The sequence below is a fragment of the Schistocerca nitens genome, chromosome 3 (assembly GCF_023898315.1).
Source record: "Schistocerca nitens isolate TAMUIC-IGC-003100 chromosome 3, iqSchNite1.1, whole genome shotgun sequence".
NCBI lineage: Eukaryota > Metazoa > Arthropoda > Insecta > Orthoptera > Acrididae > Schistocerca > Schistocerca nitens.
Genome location: NC_064616.1, coordinates 787758914 through 787778398, shown reverse-complemented (window position 1 = coordinate 787778398; position 19485 = coordinate 787758914). Strand labels below are relative to the sequence as shown.

At 41.8% G+C, this 19485-nt stretch overlaps 1 protein-coding gene across 1 annotated transcript in view; it reads left to right on the top strand.

Moving 5' to 3' along the window:
- The first annotated feature begins 18590 nt into the window (after positions 1–18590).
- The window catches only part of LOC126249427 (ras and EF-hand domain-containing protein-like), a 335116-nt gene continuing 334221 nt past the window's right edge, over positions 18591–19485 (top strand). Inside the window, exon 1 of the mRNA XM_049951080.1 lies at positions 18591–18949. Within this exon, the coding sequence (XP_049807037.1) occupies positions 18591–18949 (359 nt within the window). The remainder of the gene's footprint in view (positions 18950–19485) is intronic.

Below are 19485 nucleotides of genomic sequence, written 5' to 3'. Positions count from 1 at the left end.
GGAGTCTTCACCACTTGCTTTATTGTTTTTGAGTGTTTTGATGGCTTCATGAATTTCTAACTCTGTTGGTGGGAAATCTTCCTCTAGATTTGAGGTGTCACGGGAAATTCTAATTAATGTGTTGGAACTGGACAGTTTAACAGCTTTTCAAAAAAAATTTGCTAAAATTTCACAATTTTCTTTGTTATTTAATCCCGTTTTTCCATTTTCATCTTTGAAACAAAGACTTTTTTATTATAAATATGATTAAACATTAATGTAGTGAGTTTAATAATTAGACATTTTGTGATAGCTTTGGGAATTTTTTCACTTCCTTGAAATACTTTGTTCTGTAACTTTTGTCTTACCTGACATCACTGAGAAAGAATATCCTACAACATATAAAATTGCTAGTTTCGATATTGTGCTTACAAGTCTAATTTTTGATAGGTTGAGATATTATCTTTGTTGTTTGTAAGGCCGGTTACACATTTAGTATGTCTCTTAGTGCAACTTCACTCTCGCTTTGTTTTTTATCTGATTCACTGATCCGATTCGTGCTATTTCACTGTAGTATTTAAACTTATCATCTTCCATTATTAACACGTTATGTGACTTTTCCAACATTAAGCATGAATTTAGTTACAAAGGATATTTGAAATCCAGCATCCTCTGTGACTTTTTCCTAGGTGTTGTTCAAGCTCTGATATTAAATTCTCAGAAAGCCTCAACTCATGGAATTGTTCCTTGCTCGATGTTTCTCTTCCCTGACAACTACTTCCTCCAGACGACACTTAAACAGAATCTGTTACGGACCATATGACTGGTTAACATCCATTCTCATAGTGAGTGCCTCAAACAAATCTCTTAATGTACACTGAAGCACCAAAGAAACTGGTATAGGTATCCGCATTCAAATACAGAGATATGTAAACAGGCAAAATACGGCGCTGCGGTTGACAACGCCTATATAAAACAACAAGTGTCTGGCGCAGTTGTTAGATCGGTTACTGCTGCTACAATGCAGGTTATGAAGATTTAAGTGAGTTTGAACGTGGTATTACTGTCGGCGCGTGAGCAATGGGACACTCAATCTCCGAGGTAGCGATGAAGTGAGGATTTTCCAGTACGATAGTTTCACGACTGTACCGTGAATATCAGGAATCAGGTAAAACTTCAGCTCTCCGACATCGCTGCGGCCGGAAAAAGATCCTAATAGAATGGGACCAACGACGACTGAACAGGATCGTTCAACGTGACAAAAGTACAACCCTTCTGCAGATTGCTGCAGATTTCAATGCTGGGCTATCAACAAGTGCCAGCAGGCGAACCACTCAACGAAACATCATCGATATGGGTTTTCGGAGCCGAAGGCCCACTCGTGTACCCTTGATGACTGCACGACACAGAGCTTTACCCCTCACCTGAGCCCGTCAACGCCGACATTGGACTGTTGATAACTGGAAACATGTTGCCTGGTCGGACGAGTCTCGTTGCAAATTGTATCGAGTGGGTGGACGTGTACGGGTATGGAGACAACCTCATGAATCCGTGGACCCTGCATGTCAGCAGGGGACTGTTCAAGTTGGTCGAGGCTCTGTAATGATGTGGGGTGTGTGGAGTGATAGGGCACCCCAAATACGTCTAGATATGACAGGTGACACGTACGTTAGCACCCTATCTGATCACCAGCATCCATTCATGTCCATTGTGCATTGCGACGGACTTGGGAAATTCCAGCATCACAATGCGACACCCCACATGTCCAGAATTGCTACAGAGTGGCTCCAGGGACATTCTTCTGAGTTTAAACACCTCCGCTGGCCACCAATCTCCCGAGACGTGAACATTATTGATCATATCTGGGATGCCTTCCAACGTGCTGTTCAGAAGAGATCTCCAGCCCCTCGTACTCTTTACGGATATATGGACAGCCATGCACGATTCGTGGTGTCAATTCCCTCCAACACTACTTCAGACATTAGTCGAGTCCAAGCCACGTCATGTTGCGGCTCTTCTGCGTGTTCGCGAGGGCCCTGCACCGTATTAGATGGGTGGACGTGTTTCTGTGGCTCTTCAGTGTAGTATTTCTGGAGGGGAGGTAAATATTTAGAGAAAGGACAGAAGTGGTAATGTGAAGAAAGAAATGCCAGACGATCATACGCTCTATTCCGAATGGTATTCTAGATAAACGATTATAAATGTTTATAGTCATTATGAAGTAGTTTTATTTTGTTACTTGTTTCTTGTGTGTCACTGTTTCTCATGTATTTGTCAGGTTGAAAGTCTCCAACAGTTCATTATTCGTTTCAGTAAGTCAAAATAAATCTACGACAGTTAAATCGCTTTAACAGTTTGCAATCGATTTTAATTTGTTATTAACCAGTTTTATCAGAGTTAGCTTTTCTAGTCTTAGACCACCTACGTCTGACAACATAGGCGTAGTAAGCCAAGACTTGCTATGGAATTCCAGTAGTATTGTTGAATGCTTATTCCAACTGAATTATAAAGTTATAACGACAAAAATTTAACACTGTCATCCAGTCGTACCTACGAGTATATGATCTTGTGTCTTATACACAGGTTGTGAAAAAACCTCTTCCGAGTTCTGAAAGCATATAGTGAGTTTTTCAAATTTTAATGACTATGAATCGGGTAGAGACACATTTATTACTGTCCATGAAACTTTAACTAGCATTTCTCTCTAAAACTAAATTTCATTTGCTATATATCTGAAATGTTTGTATCATCTCGAAAAAATAAACTTTGTATGCGGTAACGTTACTGTCTGAAGATCATTAATACAGTACACAGAAGAAAAATTAAAGAGCCCAAGATGAACTCTTGGAGAAAACCACATGTAATTAGTTCCTATTACGATGAAGACTGATAGCTTAATGCAGGACTCTCTCCCTTCATCACCCTTTGCCTCTTGTTAGATAGATATGACCTAACTCATTTCACAGGTTTTTCAATGAAACCGTAACATTCTTATTTACTTAAAAGGGTGTTCATAGTTTACGCAGTCAAATGCCTATGAGAGATCAATCAGATGTCTTGTTACGTCTCTACCTCAGATGATGGATAAAACTTTGTTCATGATGTAACATAGCAGTGCATCTTGCATATCCATCTCTCTTATACACACTTCTGTCTCCATGAAACTTCTCCACACACAAAAACCAGAAAGTCTTTGGTACGAACATCTTAATGACCAGGTAATGGTACTATCAGAACCAGTGCGACGATTAGAAGACGTACAGTTGAGATGTTATCTCGAACATTTGTTAGAATTTGTAACGACTCTACACTTAAGATAGAACATTACATTTACTGTCGGTAAATGGATGTACTCGAGTTGTTCAAGTAAAGTATTTGCAAAAACAAATAAACAGTGTTAGATCATTCTTTTTTTGTCAAACTAACAGTGTCGATGAACCTATTACTGATCAAGCTGCACTTCAAACGGACATGAAAACTACTTATTTCTAACATACATTGTGATCTTGTCCTACAACTACCGATTGTTGTGACGTGTTTCATGACTACTGGAGGTCTAAACATTATTAACGGAAGCACAACACGACCGGTATGTAATCTTTTTATATCCCAGAAGTAATTCAGAACAGAACATATATATCTGTAAAAACGTTTTTTGTAATAAAAATGGCCAAAATAATATCTTCACCTTGAAAAATACTGATTATTCCTCATGAGACCACAGTATAAGAAATTTACAGTCTATTTTTATGAAAAGTATCATAAAAGTTATTTCTTTTGTCTAACTAAACATTTGCCCATCAGACCGTGTGATAGTATTTCATTTCAAACAACAGAGGTTTTGAATCATGTGAGAAATTAATTCTCCACGACGTAATTCATTCTTGCCTTAATGTCGGAGTGATGTACGATCTGCATTTGGTTTTCATGTACATTTTCCTATAACCGAGGCAAAATTTTCTCGCGGAAGCATACGAATCGTTATTAATTTTTATTCATAATTTACATGTTACGATATGTTTCTAATATACTTGAAAGTTTGTCGTGTAGCCAGAGATGGATATCGAAAACGCAAATCATGTGAAATCCAACTCGCACTTTTCTCACTTCATCTCCTCAAAGCCACAGATCAAGGCACTCTGATAGATGCAGTATTGGAATATTTCTTGGTAGGGACGACGCATGTTACCTTGGATATAGTCATCGATAGATGGAGAAGGAACTTCAGGTGTACCCCAGTGAGACGTGCTGGGACAATATTAGTAGTAACTTCAGAGTTTTCGCAAATGATGCAGATATCTTCAGTAAAGTACAGATTTTCACTCAGATTTTGATAAGATTTCAAAGTGGTTAAAAGATAGGCAACTTGCTTTAAATTTTCGGAAATTGTAAAATTGTTCACTTCAAAAAATTAAAAAATATACTATCCTACGAATATAATATCAGAGAGGCACAACTTGAATCGGTAAACTCTTACAAATACCTGGGTGTAACACTGAATAGGGACCTGAAATGGAGTGATCACATAAGCTCAGCGGGTAGCAGACTTCGGTTTATTAGTGGAATAGTCGCGAAATGCAAAGACTGCATATCACTCGTTAGAACCATCCTAGAATATTGTTCAAGTGTGTGAAACCGGACCAAGTAGGACCAATAACTGATATTGAAAGTATATAGATAATAGCAACACGGACGATCGCCGTTTCGTTTGATCCACCGGAGAGTGCCACAGGATGTTGAAAGAACTGAACTGGCAGACTTTTGAAGACAGACGGAAATTATCCCGAACAATCTATTAACAAAGTTTCAAGGACCGGCTTTCAATCATAACTGTAGGAATATACTACAACACCCTAAATATCACTCCCATAGCCATAGGCATCGTGAGGACCAGATTAGATAAATTACATCTCGCTCAGAGGCATTTAAATAATGATTCTTCACGTACTACAGACGTGAATAGGATGGGAAAAAGCCCCAGTAACTGCTACAATGGGACGTACTACTTGCCATGCACTGCACAGTGGTTTTCAGAGTACAGATGTAGTTGTACATGTAGACGTAGATGGTTGACACGTGTTTCATGACTATTACAGGTCTAAATATTATTAACGGACGCATAACACGACCGGTATGTAATCATATTATATCTCAGAAGCTATTCAGAACACAGCATACATCTGTACGAACGTTTCCGTATTAAAAATGGTCAAGGTAATTTCTTCAGCTCAAGAAATATTGACCATTCCTCATCAGACTTCAGTAAAAGGAACTTATAAACGCTTTTTATAAAAGGTGACATGAAAGATACACTCCTGGAAATGGAAAAAAGAACACATTGACACCGGTGTGTCAGACCCACCATACTTGCTCCGGACACTGCGAGAGGGCTGTACAAGCAATGATCACACGCACGGCACAGCGGACACACCAGGAACCGCGGTGTTGGCCGTCGAATGGCGCTAGCTGCGCAGCATTTGTGCACCGCCGCCGTCAGTGTCAGCCAGTTTGCCGTGGCATACGGAGCTCCATCGCAGTCTTTAACACTGGTAGCATGCCGCGACAGCGTGGACGTGAACCGTATGTGCAGTTGACGGACTTTGAGCGAGGGCGTATAGTGGGCATGCGGGAGGCCGGGTGGACGTACCGCCGAATTGCTCAACACGTGGGGCGTGAGGTCTCCACAGTACATCGATGTTGTCGCCAGTGGTCGGCGGAAGGTGCACGTGCCCGTCGACCTGGGACCGGACCGCAGCGACGCACGGATGCACGCCAAGACCGTAGGATCCTACGCAGTGCCGTAGGGGACCGCACCGCCACTTCCCAGCAAATTAGGGACACTGTTGCTCCTGGGGTATCGGCGAGGACCATTCGCAACCGTCTCCATGAAGCTGGGCTACGGTCCCGCACACCGTTAGGCCGTCTTCCGCTCACGCCCCAACATCGTGCAGCCCGCCTCCAGTGGTGTCGCGACAGGCGTGAATGGAGGGACGAATGGAGACGTGTCGTCTTCAGCGATGAGAGTCGCTTCTGCCTTGGTGCCAATGATGGTCGTATGCGTGTTTGGCGCCGTGCAGGTGAGCGCCACAATCAGGACTGCATACGACCGAGGCACACAGGGCCAACACCCGGCATCATGGTGTGGGGAGCGATCTCCTACACTGGCCGTACACCACTGGTGATCGTCGAGGGGACACTGAATAGTGCACGGTACATCCAAACCGTCATCGAACCCATCGTTCTACCATTCCTAGACCGGCAAGGGAACTTGCTGTTCCAACAGGACAATGCACGTCCGCATGTATCCCGTGCCACCCAACGTGCTCTAGAAGGTGTAAGTCAACTACCCTGGCCAGCAAGATCTCCGGATCTGTCCCCCATTGAGCATGTTTGGGACTGGATGAAGCGTCGTCTCACGCGGTCTGCACGTCCAGCACGAACGCTGGTCCAACTGAGGCGCCAGGTGGAAATGGCATGGCAAGCCGTTCCACAGGACTACACCCAGCATCTCTACGATCGTCTCCATGGGAGAATAGCAGCCTGCATTGCTGCGAAAGGTGGATATACACTGTACTAGTGCTGACATTGTGCATGCTCTGTTGCCTGTGTCTATGTGCCTGTGGTTCTGTCAGTGTGATCATGTGATGTATCTGACCCCAGGAATGTGTCAATAAAGTTTCCCCTTCCTGGGACAATGAATTGACGGTGTTCTTATTTCAATTTCCAGGAGTGTATTTCTTTTGTCTAACAAAACATTCGTCCATCTGACCATGTAAAACTATTTCATTTAAAACAACAGAGATTTGGATTCATGTGAGAAATTAATTCTGTAGGACGTACTTAATTTTGATCTTAGTGGCGCAGTAACGCGCGCACTGCATTTGGTCCGTCTGTACATTTTTACCGCCGAAACATGTTAAAAATTTTATAGCTCAAGCATACGAATCCATATTAATTTTTATTCATCGTTTACATACAACTACCACTAAAAACCGCGAGAGATAAGTTAGGTATGGGCAAATCAACTGCTTCTTATCTACAACTGAGGTGTTTGTTTTTTAACTGAATGAAGCATTTCCGAACTATAGTAAAGATATTGGAGGAGAGCAAAGACAAACTTTAGCGACCCATCGATATTGGGGCGATTGAGCTCGTACAGCTAGCTCCAAAGAGGCGAAAAGGAGAAAGAATTATCCGTGCCTCTTGTTTTGCCCTCTGAAAAATACTGAACGAGAATGATCCGTTTCCTCACAGCGAGTGACGTGGTGCAGCAGAATGACATTGGGCCCGTGTCAGGAGGACGACAGTTCCAATCCCCGTCCTGCCATCCAGATTTAAGTTTACGTGATCGCCTTACCCATTAAGAGCTTGTGCCGCCCCCCCTCTAATGACCTCGGCGTCGACGGCTTGTTAAACCCCACCTTCCTACCTTTTCTTCCCCTCACTCACCGCAGAAAACACAAGGCACAATATTTCCGGCAGATGCAATCGACTTCACCTTGATTGGCGAGGGTTAAGCGAGCTCAACCATTGTTTTAATTGCTGTATAAGTTGTAACGACATGTAGTGGAGTAATCTCGCATCCACGTCAATACACTGATGATCAAAAGTAGCTGAGTTCTTCGCTGCAAATCATCTACGGACGTAGACATAAAAATCCTCCTCATAAAAAAACCGAGAATATGATGAATTAGTTAGATTGTTTAGAAAACAAAATAAATACTGCTGATAACATTATTTTCATATTTGATTATCTTTAGAATACTACAAATAGGACACTCATCTCACACGAAACTTTGTCGCAGATAATTCTTCGTGTAAAACTGAGTGGGATGCCCATCAAATGGATCGTCTTCAAGAGAAGTCCGACTGCTTATAGTTCTGCCACCCATTTCTTAACTACTGAAGGTGCAGGGCCAGACCCCATAAAAAGTTCACATACGCGATATTCCGTTTGCGATAAACCGCCCTCAGTGAAGGATTTTATGCTGACACCGTTACCTAAATACATTAACTTCAATGAAACACATGAGACAACTACTCTGAAAATCGATATAAACGAAACTATCCAAACATTACGTTGACACTTAACTTCCGTTATCAAGTATCACGTACCAACATAATGAAAATAAAAACAAATTGATATCAAAGGCCTCTCCTTGCCATGCCGAAAACGTTTCACCTCACCCTCGCAGTCGTGACGCAAAATATTACATTTTTAGCGTTGACTTTTATCAATCTGTGTGTTAACTGTGTCGCATATTCGAAGTTATACGTCCCTCTCACTGCTTGATTACGAAGTGTTTGTTTCGTAATGAGATTTCCATCAAACCAAATCGCATAATCCAGAAATCAATTTCACTTCGCCCCCTAACAATAAGGGTCGTCAAACGCCGCCGCGATACGCCCCATACGCTCCCTGGATTAATGCGATTGTTAATGACGAATAATTATTACTGAAACAAAATTTTTCGTGTCCATTTAGACAAGTATTTGCCTTTTACAGACAGCCTGCGTCACTCAAATTGCATAATATACAACATATTACAATCATTCTTTCGTAACCAGTTTATCTCTGGACTTGTTACCATGAGTTGTCGGACGCAAAATATCCATTATAAAACTGATATGTCTTATGTGATCTTTTACGTTCTTAATGAACATGCTTTCTTTACAATATCGTTTTTATGCCCGAGAAACTTACTTTTCCTGCAGCTATTGCAGCGATGTTGCTCCGTTTTCAAACTTCTCATATCTTCTCTTGTGCCTTTCGCAAAGGTAACACTTAACACTTTTTACTGAATTATTATTAAAAAATTTTCTTGTAGCAAAAAATGTAAGTTTGTCTTTATGTCACCACGTCCTCCAAAACATAACAGTGGAGACGTTTCTACATATAAAAAAAATTAACTCACATTAGTGCGAACAGCTTTTCAGGCATAAGGAGACTGACGGTACGCTTGCGTACTTATAAGTTTTTATTAGCAAGGAAGTATTAGGACACCGACTGAAAATGCGCATGATTCCAGATTGGCAAGTATTTGCCACGAACATCAACTCGCTTTTGGTACGATGTTCTTGTGATCTTTCATGCAGCTCTTCACGTTACTGTATCCTGTGCCAGTCTCTCCATCTCAGAACAACTACTGAAACCTACATCCATGTCAACATGATTATTGCCCACTATTTTTTCTTCTCTTCCTTTTCATACTATCGAATCGTAGTCCCACATCACAATTCAGTTTCCCTCTCCCTTAACTAAAGGAATTATTTCTTTTATCTCATCTTACATTTCTTCATTCTCTTCAACATCTCCACGCCTAGATGGTATATAAACTTGACTGCTGTGGTCGTGTTGGCTTCGTGTCTATCTTTGCTACGATATTCCGTTCACCATGTTGTTCATAGTAGTATACTCACATTCCTACTTTCTTATTCATTATTAGCCTTACTCCAGCATTTTTCTATTTGATTTGGTATTTATAACCCTGTACTCACCCGACCTAAAGTCTTGTCCATCCTGCCATCTAACTTCACTAATTCCCTCTATATCTACGAGGGTGCACTGAAGAGCAATGCCTCTGAATTTTAATGAGAAATATCTTAAAGCTTTTCAAATAAAACAAACGTTTTGAAAAGTCTACATCTTTGTTCCTCATTTCTACGTATTTACAGCCCCCTACAGTTAGAGGGCTCCGAATTGTAGTGTTTAACATGATGGTATGTAACGTAACTATGTCGGTGCTGTAATCGAGTTTCGAATTCTAAGAGTTCGTCCACATATGGACCACTCTCTCCTTCAGTACGTTCATGCCAGACCAGACACGAGCGCTGCGAAATCAGCAACAATCTGAAATCGTAGGATCGGTGTCATCGAGCATCCTCCATACAGTCCCGACTTGGTCCACCTGATTTTCATCTGTTTCCAGAACTTAAAGAACACTCCCGAGTACCTCACTTTGAAAGTGATGAAGCGGTACAAGTTGAGGCGAGATTGTGGCTCTGTCAACAACGTCAAACGTTCTTCCATCAAACTTATGTCTCGCTGAAGAATATATTCCGAAATAAATTTGGAGACATGAAGAATAAAGACGTAGAATGATAATAACGTATGTCTTATTTAAAATGCTTTAAGAATTTCCACATAAAAAATTCGATTGCATTACTTTTTAGCACGTCCTCTTAGGTTCAACAGATCCATTTCCTTTCTTTAATTTTCTGACCTACATACCCGAATAAAGAATTTGAGATTCAACGTTGCGACCAGTAGAACGTCTTCTTTGTTCCTCCTGATGGCGGTATCTTCCTGAGTAGTCTCCGCCCGGAGATCCGAATGGGGGTCCATTTTATCTCCGGAATATTTTACCCAAGAGGATGCCCTCATCATTTAACCTTACCGTAGAGCTGCATGCCCTCGGGAAAAGTAACGGCTGTAGTGTCCACTTGCTTTCAGCCGTTAGCAGTGCCAGCACAGCAAGATAATGTTGGATGATGTTACAAGACCAGGTCACTCATTCATCCAGACTCTTGCCCCTGCAACTACTGAATAGGCTGCTGCGCTAATTCAGGACCACACGTTTGTATGGCCTCTCAATGAATACCACTGTGCATATGAATTAGAAACCGGAAAACCGTTTCGAATTATTCTAAATGGGTCCGTAAATCCCGCTAAAGGTAGTCTGTATGCCAGAAAAACTTTATTTAACTCAGGACATGGTATCACTCGGAGTCTGGAACGCTTTTTATTTCGGGGACCACCACCATACGAACTGAACAATCCAAGTAAGCCTTGCGAAATGACAGACTAAGACGCGAAAAATCGAACCTTAATGGTACGTAGCTGCGTTTCGCAAAGGTTTAAAGCTTAATTACAAAACTAATAGAATTTTTATGCATTTACTTTGCACCTACCTCGACAAGACATAAACCTGGCAGTTTACATACCAACCATTGCACATACCATATTAGCATGCTGACTTTGAATTGTCTGTGATAAGTTTCATCATAATCAATCAACTTAGTGACAGTTGAGGAGCATATTACGTCAAATGTATTCTTGTGCTCCACTGGAACGCCAGAACACAGTTCCTGTGAAACGTCACAGAAAACTACAGGGAGAAATATTTTGAGGAATTGAAGGAACGAATGTTGACGTGTGTGAGCTTACATGAATCATGCTTTGAAGGCTAAGTACACAAATTTTCAGCATCAGTCTCGTGTCTTTTGTGTCTTTCCTCGTGTACAATGATTCTGTTGGAACTAGTCACAGCGTAAGTACGCAGCTCAAGCCGCGAGAAAGTTTCGTCCGTTAATACGCAGCAAATTATAGATCCTTTTTGTCAGCTATCATACTTTATTATTATGCAATAAACAGATACTGCCCAGCAACATTTACCAATTCCTGATATGCGCGTAATTCAATCCACAGGATATCTGATTCACATCAGACCTGTACTCGACATAATGGGATGCAAACACATTGTCCTAAAGCGAAGACCACATGAATAAAATAAAGTTCTGCTCCACATATCGCCCTGCAATGATTGAACGTGGAGCCCTATACAGTATTTCGGAAATAACTCAAATAAGTAAGCCAACAGTGCGCTTATCTCGGCCATGTTCAAAGCCTCAGACGCTCACATCTCTCTCTGTCTCTTAAGATCCGTTGCTCGAAAACGCGACCATCAAAATTTTCTAAATCTCAGGGACGTGACGTACTAGTCGAAAAGCTGTTATAGAAACTATGCAAATGTGATATTATTAACAGTATTATACCATGAATGAGTTAATAAATTTTCTTTTTTAAAAATAAAAATCAGTTGACAGCTCGTAACTAGAATATTTTATTGCACTTAACTGGTTTGGACAGATTAACGTCTTATCGTCGGAAGTCTACGAAATTTAGGAGCATATAAAGCATTAGAACATGGCGCTGCATGTATGTGAAATACAAGAAGCATATTACAAAGGAGATGGGACCTGGATAAACTGACTAAACCAGAGGTTGTACAGAGTTTCAGGGAGAGCATAAGGGAACAATTGACAGGAATGGGGGAAAGAAATACAGTAGAAGAAGAATGGGTAGCTTTGAGGGATGAAGTAGTGAAGGCAGCAGAGGATCAAGTAGATAAAAAGACGAGGGCTAATAGAAATCCTTGAGTAACAGAAGAGATATTGAATTTAATTGATGAAAGGAGAAAATATAAATATGCCGTAAATGAAGCAGGCAAAAAGGAATACAGACGTCTCAAAAATGAGATCGACAGGAAGTGCAAAATGGATAAGCAGGGATGGCTAGAGGACCAATGTAAGGATGTAGAGGCTTATCTCACTAGGGGTAAGATATATACTGCCTACAGGAAAATTAAAGAGACCTTTGGAGATAAGAGAACCACTTGCATGAACATCAAGAGCTCAGATCGAAACCCAGTTCTAAGCAAAGAAGGGAAAGCAGAAAGGTGGAAGGAGTATTTAGAGGGTCTATACAAGGGCGATATACTTGAGGACAATATTATGGAAATGGAAGAGGATGTAGATGAAGATGAAATGGGAGATACGATACTGCGTGAAGAATTTGACAGAGCACTGAAAGACCTGAGTCGAAACAAGGCCACCGGAGTAGACAATATTCCATTAGAACTACTGATGGCCTTGGGAGAGCCAGTCCTGACAAAACTCTACCATCTGGTGAGCAAGATGTATGAAACAGGCGAAATACCCTCAGACTTCAAAAATAATATAATAATTCCAATCCCAAAGAAAGCAGGTGTTGACAGATGTGAAAATTACCGAACTATCAGTTTAATAAGACACAGCTGCAAAATACTAACGCGAATTCTTTACAGACGAATGGAAAAACTAGTAGAAGCCGACCTCGGGGAAGATCAGTTTGGATTCCGTAGAAATGTTGGAACACGTGAGGCAATACTGACCATGCGACTTATCTTAGAAGCTAGATTAAGGAAGGGCAAACCTACGTTTCTAGCATTTGTAGACTTACAGAAAGCTTTTGAAAATGTTGACTGGAATACTCTCTTTCAAATCCTGAAGGTGTCAGGGGTAAAATACAGGGAGCGAAAGGCTATTTACAATTTGTACAGAAACCAGATGGCAGTTATAAGAATCAAGGGACATGAAAGGGAAGCAGTGGTTGGGAATGGAGTCAGACAGGGTTGTAGTCTCTCCCCGATGCTATTCAATCTGTATATTGAGCAAGCAGTGAAGGATACAAAAGAAAAATTCGGAGTAGGTATTAAAATCCATGGAGAAGAAATAAAAACTTTGAGGTTCGCCGATGACATTGTAATTCTGTCAGAGACAGCAAAGGACTTGGAAGAGCAGTTGAACGGAATGGACAGTGTCTTGAAAGGAGGATATAAGATGAACATCAACAAAAGCAAAACGAGGATAATGGAATGTAGTCGAATTAAGTCGGATAATGCTGAGGGAATTAAATTAGGAAATGAGACACTTAAAGTAGTAAAGGAGTTTTGCTATTTGGGGAGCAAAATAACTGATGATGGTCGAAGTAGAGAGGATATAAAATGTAGACTGGCAATGGCAAGGAAAGCGTTTCTGAAGAAGAGAAATTTGTTAACATCGAGTATAGATTTAAGTGTCAGGAAGTCATTTCTGAAAGTATTTGTATGGAGTGTAGCCATGTATGGAAGTGAAACATGGACGATAAATAATTTGGACAAGACGAGAATAGAAGCCTTTGAAATGTGGTGGTACAGAAGAATGCTGAAGATTAGATGGGTAGATCACATAACTAATGAGGAAGTATTGAATAGGATTGGGGAGAAGAGAAGTTTGTGGCACAACTTGATTAGAAGAAGGGATAGGTTGGTAGGACATGTTCTGAGGCATCAAGGAATCACAAATTTAGCATTGGATGGCAGCGTGGAGGGTAAAAATCGTAGAGGGAGACCAAGAGATGAATACACTAAGCAGATTCAGAAGGATGTAGGTTGCAGTAAGTACTGGGAGATGAAGAAGCTTGCACAGGATAGAGTAGCATGGAGAGCTGCATCAAACCAGGTTCAGGACTGAAGACCACAACAACATTACAAAAAACTTGCTAAATATTGTCTCATCGCACGGAGAAACAGGCCTTCGTCAGTGAAGCATAATGCCATGCGACATCGCAAAATTTACATTTTGTATGCAATAATTATAAGCACAGATTCACTTACAGTGAATTAATCACACTTATTCCAGAGTCAAGCTTTTTATGTACTATATTTCGGAACGTGCTCATACGGCCGTTTCAATGTGAAATGTGAAATGAAGTCCCATGCTTCTTTACAGAGCGTAGGGGAACGATGCGGGAGACCCGCACCGCCTTACTAGGCAAGGTCCTATTGGAGGTGGTTTGCCGTTGCCTTCCTCCGACCGTAATGGAGATGAATGGTGATGATGAAGACGACACAACAACACCCAGTCATCTCGAGGCAGGAAAAATTCCTGACCCCGCCGGGAATCGAACCCGGGACCCCGTGCTCGGGAAGCGAGAACGCTACCGCGAGACCACGAGGGATGGGCCGTTTCAATAGTGGAATGTAAATTTTGACGATACGAACGTGAGGACAACACAACACTCATTCCCCGGGTACCTTCGGTTAGCAATTACTCGCTACAGAGGCTACACTACAGAGTCAAGTTGGTGTGCTAAGTGCATACCACAGTTGCTGAAAAAATAACAGCTATGAATAAAATAATAATTCATTGCTGTTTTCAGTACCTCAGTATGTCCCACGTTTAGATATGCAAACAAGATTTTTGTAGGAAAGATCATTTATGTGTAGAAAAACTGCAAAAAAACTTTTTTTATAGTAGTATTGAAGTTACTCGAAGCAGGTGTCAACGACGGTTCGTTATATCTGTGATTAAAGTTTATTTCAAAATGTGGTTGTTGAATGGAATTTCATGGAAGCAGTGGCGTGAAATATCGTTTGTTGATTATATTAAAGGAAATCCCCTATATTTCTGCAACTATTCCGATGGAAAATACGTAAACTATTCAGAAGAGAAGACATCTGTTGCGTCATGAAATTCGAGAACAGGTGGAACAATTACTGTAGGATTCATTGTGATTGACTTGAATCCGGGTTCTTGGTGAAACACTGTAGACAATTAGTTGAAAAAACATGTTTACTGTTACCAGTCACTGTTACGACACTGAAAGGAACCAGTGATCACTGGAGATACTCTATTTTACTTATCTTCTATTTAGCCTTAGATATACGCTTAGTTTCTGGCAAAAGAAACCGAAAACCATTTTCTGTAATGGTGTTTTGTTTCTCCACTAGACAGTGCTACAAGTTCCTCCAAAAATTCTTCACACAACACACAACACACACACACACACACACACACACACACACACACACACACGTCATACTAACAATAGTAAATGGACCTGATGATGGAGGTTTAAACCTTTGAAACGCATCGTGGAGATAAATAATCAGTGACTGGCAACAGTAAATTTGTTGTTTCATTTAATGTCAATAACAGTCACGGTAAAGCCTAACCTAAAATGTTTGCATTTACAATAGACAATTAGGCTTTGTCAAGATAACACTTTTTTCCTAGGTCGCACAGAATTCTAAATTAACTTAAATGACTTAATTTTCAAAATACAAGCCGATTCTCTACTGCTGTTGTAGCTGTGTTACTCACATCTTCCCGTGTACTGAGTAACAAAGACTCCAGAACCATCAAAGAAATTAAGTGATAGGGAGACATTTTACCAACAATCTCGAAAAGTTATTGACCGACGTACTTCCAGTTTTTACATGAAACTCTAATGAACACTCAGAGGCAGACTGACTATATTTTAGTACATATCATATGTAAATACACGTGTTATATATAAAGAAGATACAATGTTACCAAAAACTTCAAAATTTCTTGACCAATTTACTTCAACTTTTAAACGATACGCTAATGCATACTATATATAGAAGTTTTGCATCACCCAGTTCCCAGAACTCCTGAAAATAGACGTTGATTGTGGATATTGTATCACAGACACAGTCCCTTTCCCTATTCAGAGATGTCACTAAACCCTCTCAAAGATGCATGAGCAGCGCCTGTTAGATGGAGGGGGTCCGACAGCCGATCAGTTCCAGTCATTCCACCACGAAGGAGGTACACGGCTCCAATCGTCGGAGGCTTGTTTGGAGGCAAACCGGTCAGGCTGAACGCCTTAGACACACTGTACAGCGACTGCAGCAAGGTGGAGGTTTCCTGCTGTTTTGGGGTGGCATTATGTGGGGCCGACGTACGCCGCTGGTGGTCAAGTGAGGCGACAAAACGGCTGTACGATACGTGAATGCCATCCTCCAACCGATAGTGCAACCATATCATTCGTCTTCACGGACGACAATTCACACCCCAATCGTGCACATCTTGTGAATGACTTCCTTCAGAATAACGACATCGCTCGACTAGAATGGCGAGCATGTTCTCCGGGCATGAACCCTATCGAACATGCCAGGGATAGATTGAAAAGCATTGTTTATGGACGACATGACCCACTCTGAGGGATCTACACCGAATCGCCGTTGAGGAGTGGGATAATCTGGACCAACAGTGAGTTGAACTTGTGGATAGTATGCCACTCCGAATGCAGGAGTGCATGAATGCAAGAGGACGTTCTACTGGGTATTAGAGGTACTGGTGTGTACAGCAATGTGGACCACCACCTCTGAAGGTCTCGCTGTATGGTGGTACAACATGCAATGTGTGGTTTTCATGAGCAATAGAAAGGGACGTAAATGATGTTTATGTTGCTCTCTATTCCATTTTTCTGTACAGATTCCGGAACTCTTGGAACCGAGGTGATAGAAAACTTTTTTTTTATGTGTTTATATATATAAAGAGGAAACACTGATACAAAAATTTCGAATAACTCTTCAGTGATTTATTTCAAATTTTCACATGATAGATAGTGCAGTAAAGTCGTTGCTAGGTGTATAACAAGTATGTCAAAGGAGGACCAGATACTTTTCAAAGGTATGTATAATTGTAAACGACATATTGAGATGAGGTACTTCACATGTTGGAAAACATGAAGACAACGTATTATGAAGTCTTGTATTGGAGAGAGAATTTCTGCGATTTTATGGTCATGTGTTTACGAGAAAAATGTTAGATAAATTTGGAAGTTTGTCTGAGTAAACTGCCAGTCATTGTATACATATTGCCGCCACGTTTATATGTAGATAGGATTTACACATGGCAGTTACTTCTGGATGGGTCAGTTTCCTATACAGTGTCATTGTAACGTAATTAATTATAACCGGTTCGACAATATGAATCAGTGCAACAGAAAACGTAAAAAATTGTTGCTCTCACTTATTTTATTACTTATTTTTTTGTGTAGTCTATGGTTTTACTTTTCTGATGAGATGGCAAAAAAATGTTATATATATTCAGTATATATAGTATACAGGCAAACGGTTGCATAAGTTTAATGTAAAAACTGGTTGGCTGTATACTTTATGTTTTGGTTGGCAGGAGAGCCAACACCGTGTTGCTAGAGGAGGCTGAAAGGCACGCGTTTTACCTCACGCAGGCTGGCGTGAGGTCTGGAACAGGACAAGGAAATTAGAATTTAGAAAAACGGACGTAGCTAGTGGAATACTTAACTTTAATCCGTTAATGGTGAACGTCGGTCTTGACGGTACGTGATTCAATATCAATAGTAACTGATAATGGCGCCTTGCTAGGTCGTAGCAAATGACGTAGCTCAAGGCTATGCTAAACTATCGTCTCGACAAATGAGAGCGTATTTTGTCAGTGAACCATCGCAAGCAAAGCCGGTTGTACAACTGGGGCGAGTGCTAGGAAGTCTCTCTAGACCTGCCGTGTGGCGGTGCTCGGTCTGCAATCACTGATAGTGGCGACACGCGGGTCCGACGTATACTAACGGACCGCGGCCGATTTAAAGGCTACCACCTAGCAAGTGTGGTGTCTGGCGGTGACACCACACTTTACATATTGAATTTATTTACGGTTGCTGCTGTCAGTCATGTTTAAAATTGTGTTATAGGTATTTTACTTCTATATAAAAAACAGAATGTAAATAAAGAGAAATGGAAAGAAATAATGGACTAGCAGGTGGCACAAATTGAGTACGGTATTTACTGTAACAATTTCGTAATTCCAAATGCGTTGTTCCTTCGAGACACTTCGGTGCCGTCTACAGTATCATTGCCACGTAATTAATTAGAAGATCCAGTAAAACGCGTATACAAATTTTCACGGCACTTCTGAAGTTGATATGTCTGTAGCAGCGAAGTAATAGCACTCAAAAATACGCTAAGCGCTATACGGGCTAAAATGTGTCGTCCCAAAATCACGTGACTTGAACTGCAGAAGATATGGTGGACAGAATTCTCGTTCCGCACATCCGAATGCTTACTCCACGGATGTTTATGCTCCGTGGCACACACACGTGAAGAGGATACTCGGAGCGTATACGAAGAAGCCGTGGCAATTAGTGGCGGCGCAGTGTTTCAGTGATTGGCCACCGGCGGCGCCAGGTGCGCGGAGCAGTGGTGTGCGCGGCGCGCGTCCCGTCATTAGGCCGCGCGACTGCAATGGAGGCGGACCACAGCTCCCAGCTGCGGCAGCTCTTCCGCTCCTGCGACCGCAAAGGCCGCGGCTACATCGGCCAGCAGGAGTTGCGCGACCTGTGCGCTGGCTTCGACATCACCGCGGAAGATGCCGACGCCATCTTCAGCGACCTAGACCACGACGGCGACGGACGCGTTACGGAGGAGGATTTCGAGTGGGGTTTCCGCCACTTCCTCCAGTCGGACGAGGAGGGTTCTGCAGAGGACTCGCCGGTAGGCAGGCGGTCGGCCGGCGCGGCTGCCGAGCGTCGACATTCGCACGCCTGGCCGCACCTCGTGGCCGGCGTCGGCCACAGTGCCATCAAGGAGCTCCTACAGACCAGGTATGTCGCCAACACGACGCGCATTTTGCACGTTTTCCCATAGTAGCAATAAATCATCTTTGTTCTCTCAAATTTCAAATCCAGAACGATTCGCTAAATTCATAACGCGTGACGTTTCGGGAAGATTCATCCGATTTCACATTACTACATCTTCTACATGAATCAAGACTGAAACATGTGATGAAATTTTAACTCAAGCATCGAAGCGTCTCAGACCGCACGGCAACCCCGCGCTGTTTGGGTGTGGAAATTTTATATGAAGGCAATTATGAATTGTAGTCAGAATAACCTAACATATACAGGAAATAGATCACAACTACGACCTAGTATTTAGACGAACCTCCATTTCTCTTAATAACTGTGAAAATCCTCTTCGCCATTGATTGTATATGGGCAGTGGTCTCTTCTACATCTACGTCCATACTCCGCAAGCCACCTGACGGTGTGTGGCGGAGGGTACCTTGAGTACCTCTATCGGTTCTCCCTTCTATTCCAGTCTTGTATTGTTCGTGGAAAGAAGGATTGTCGGTATGCTT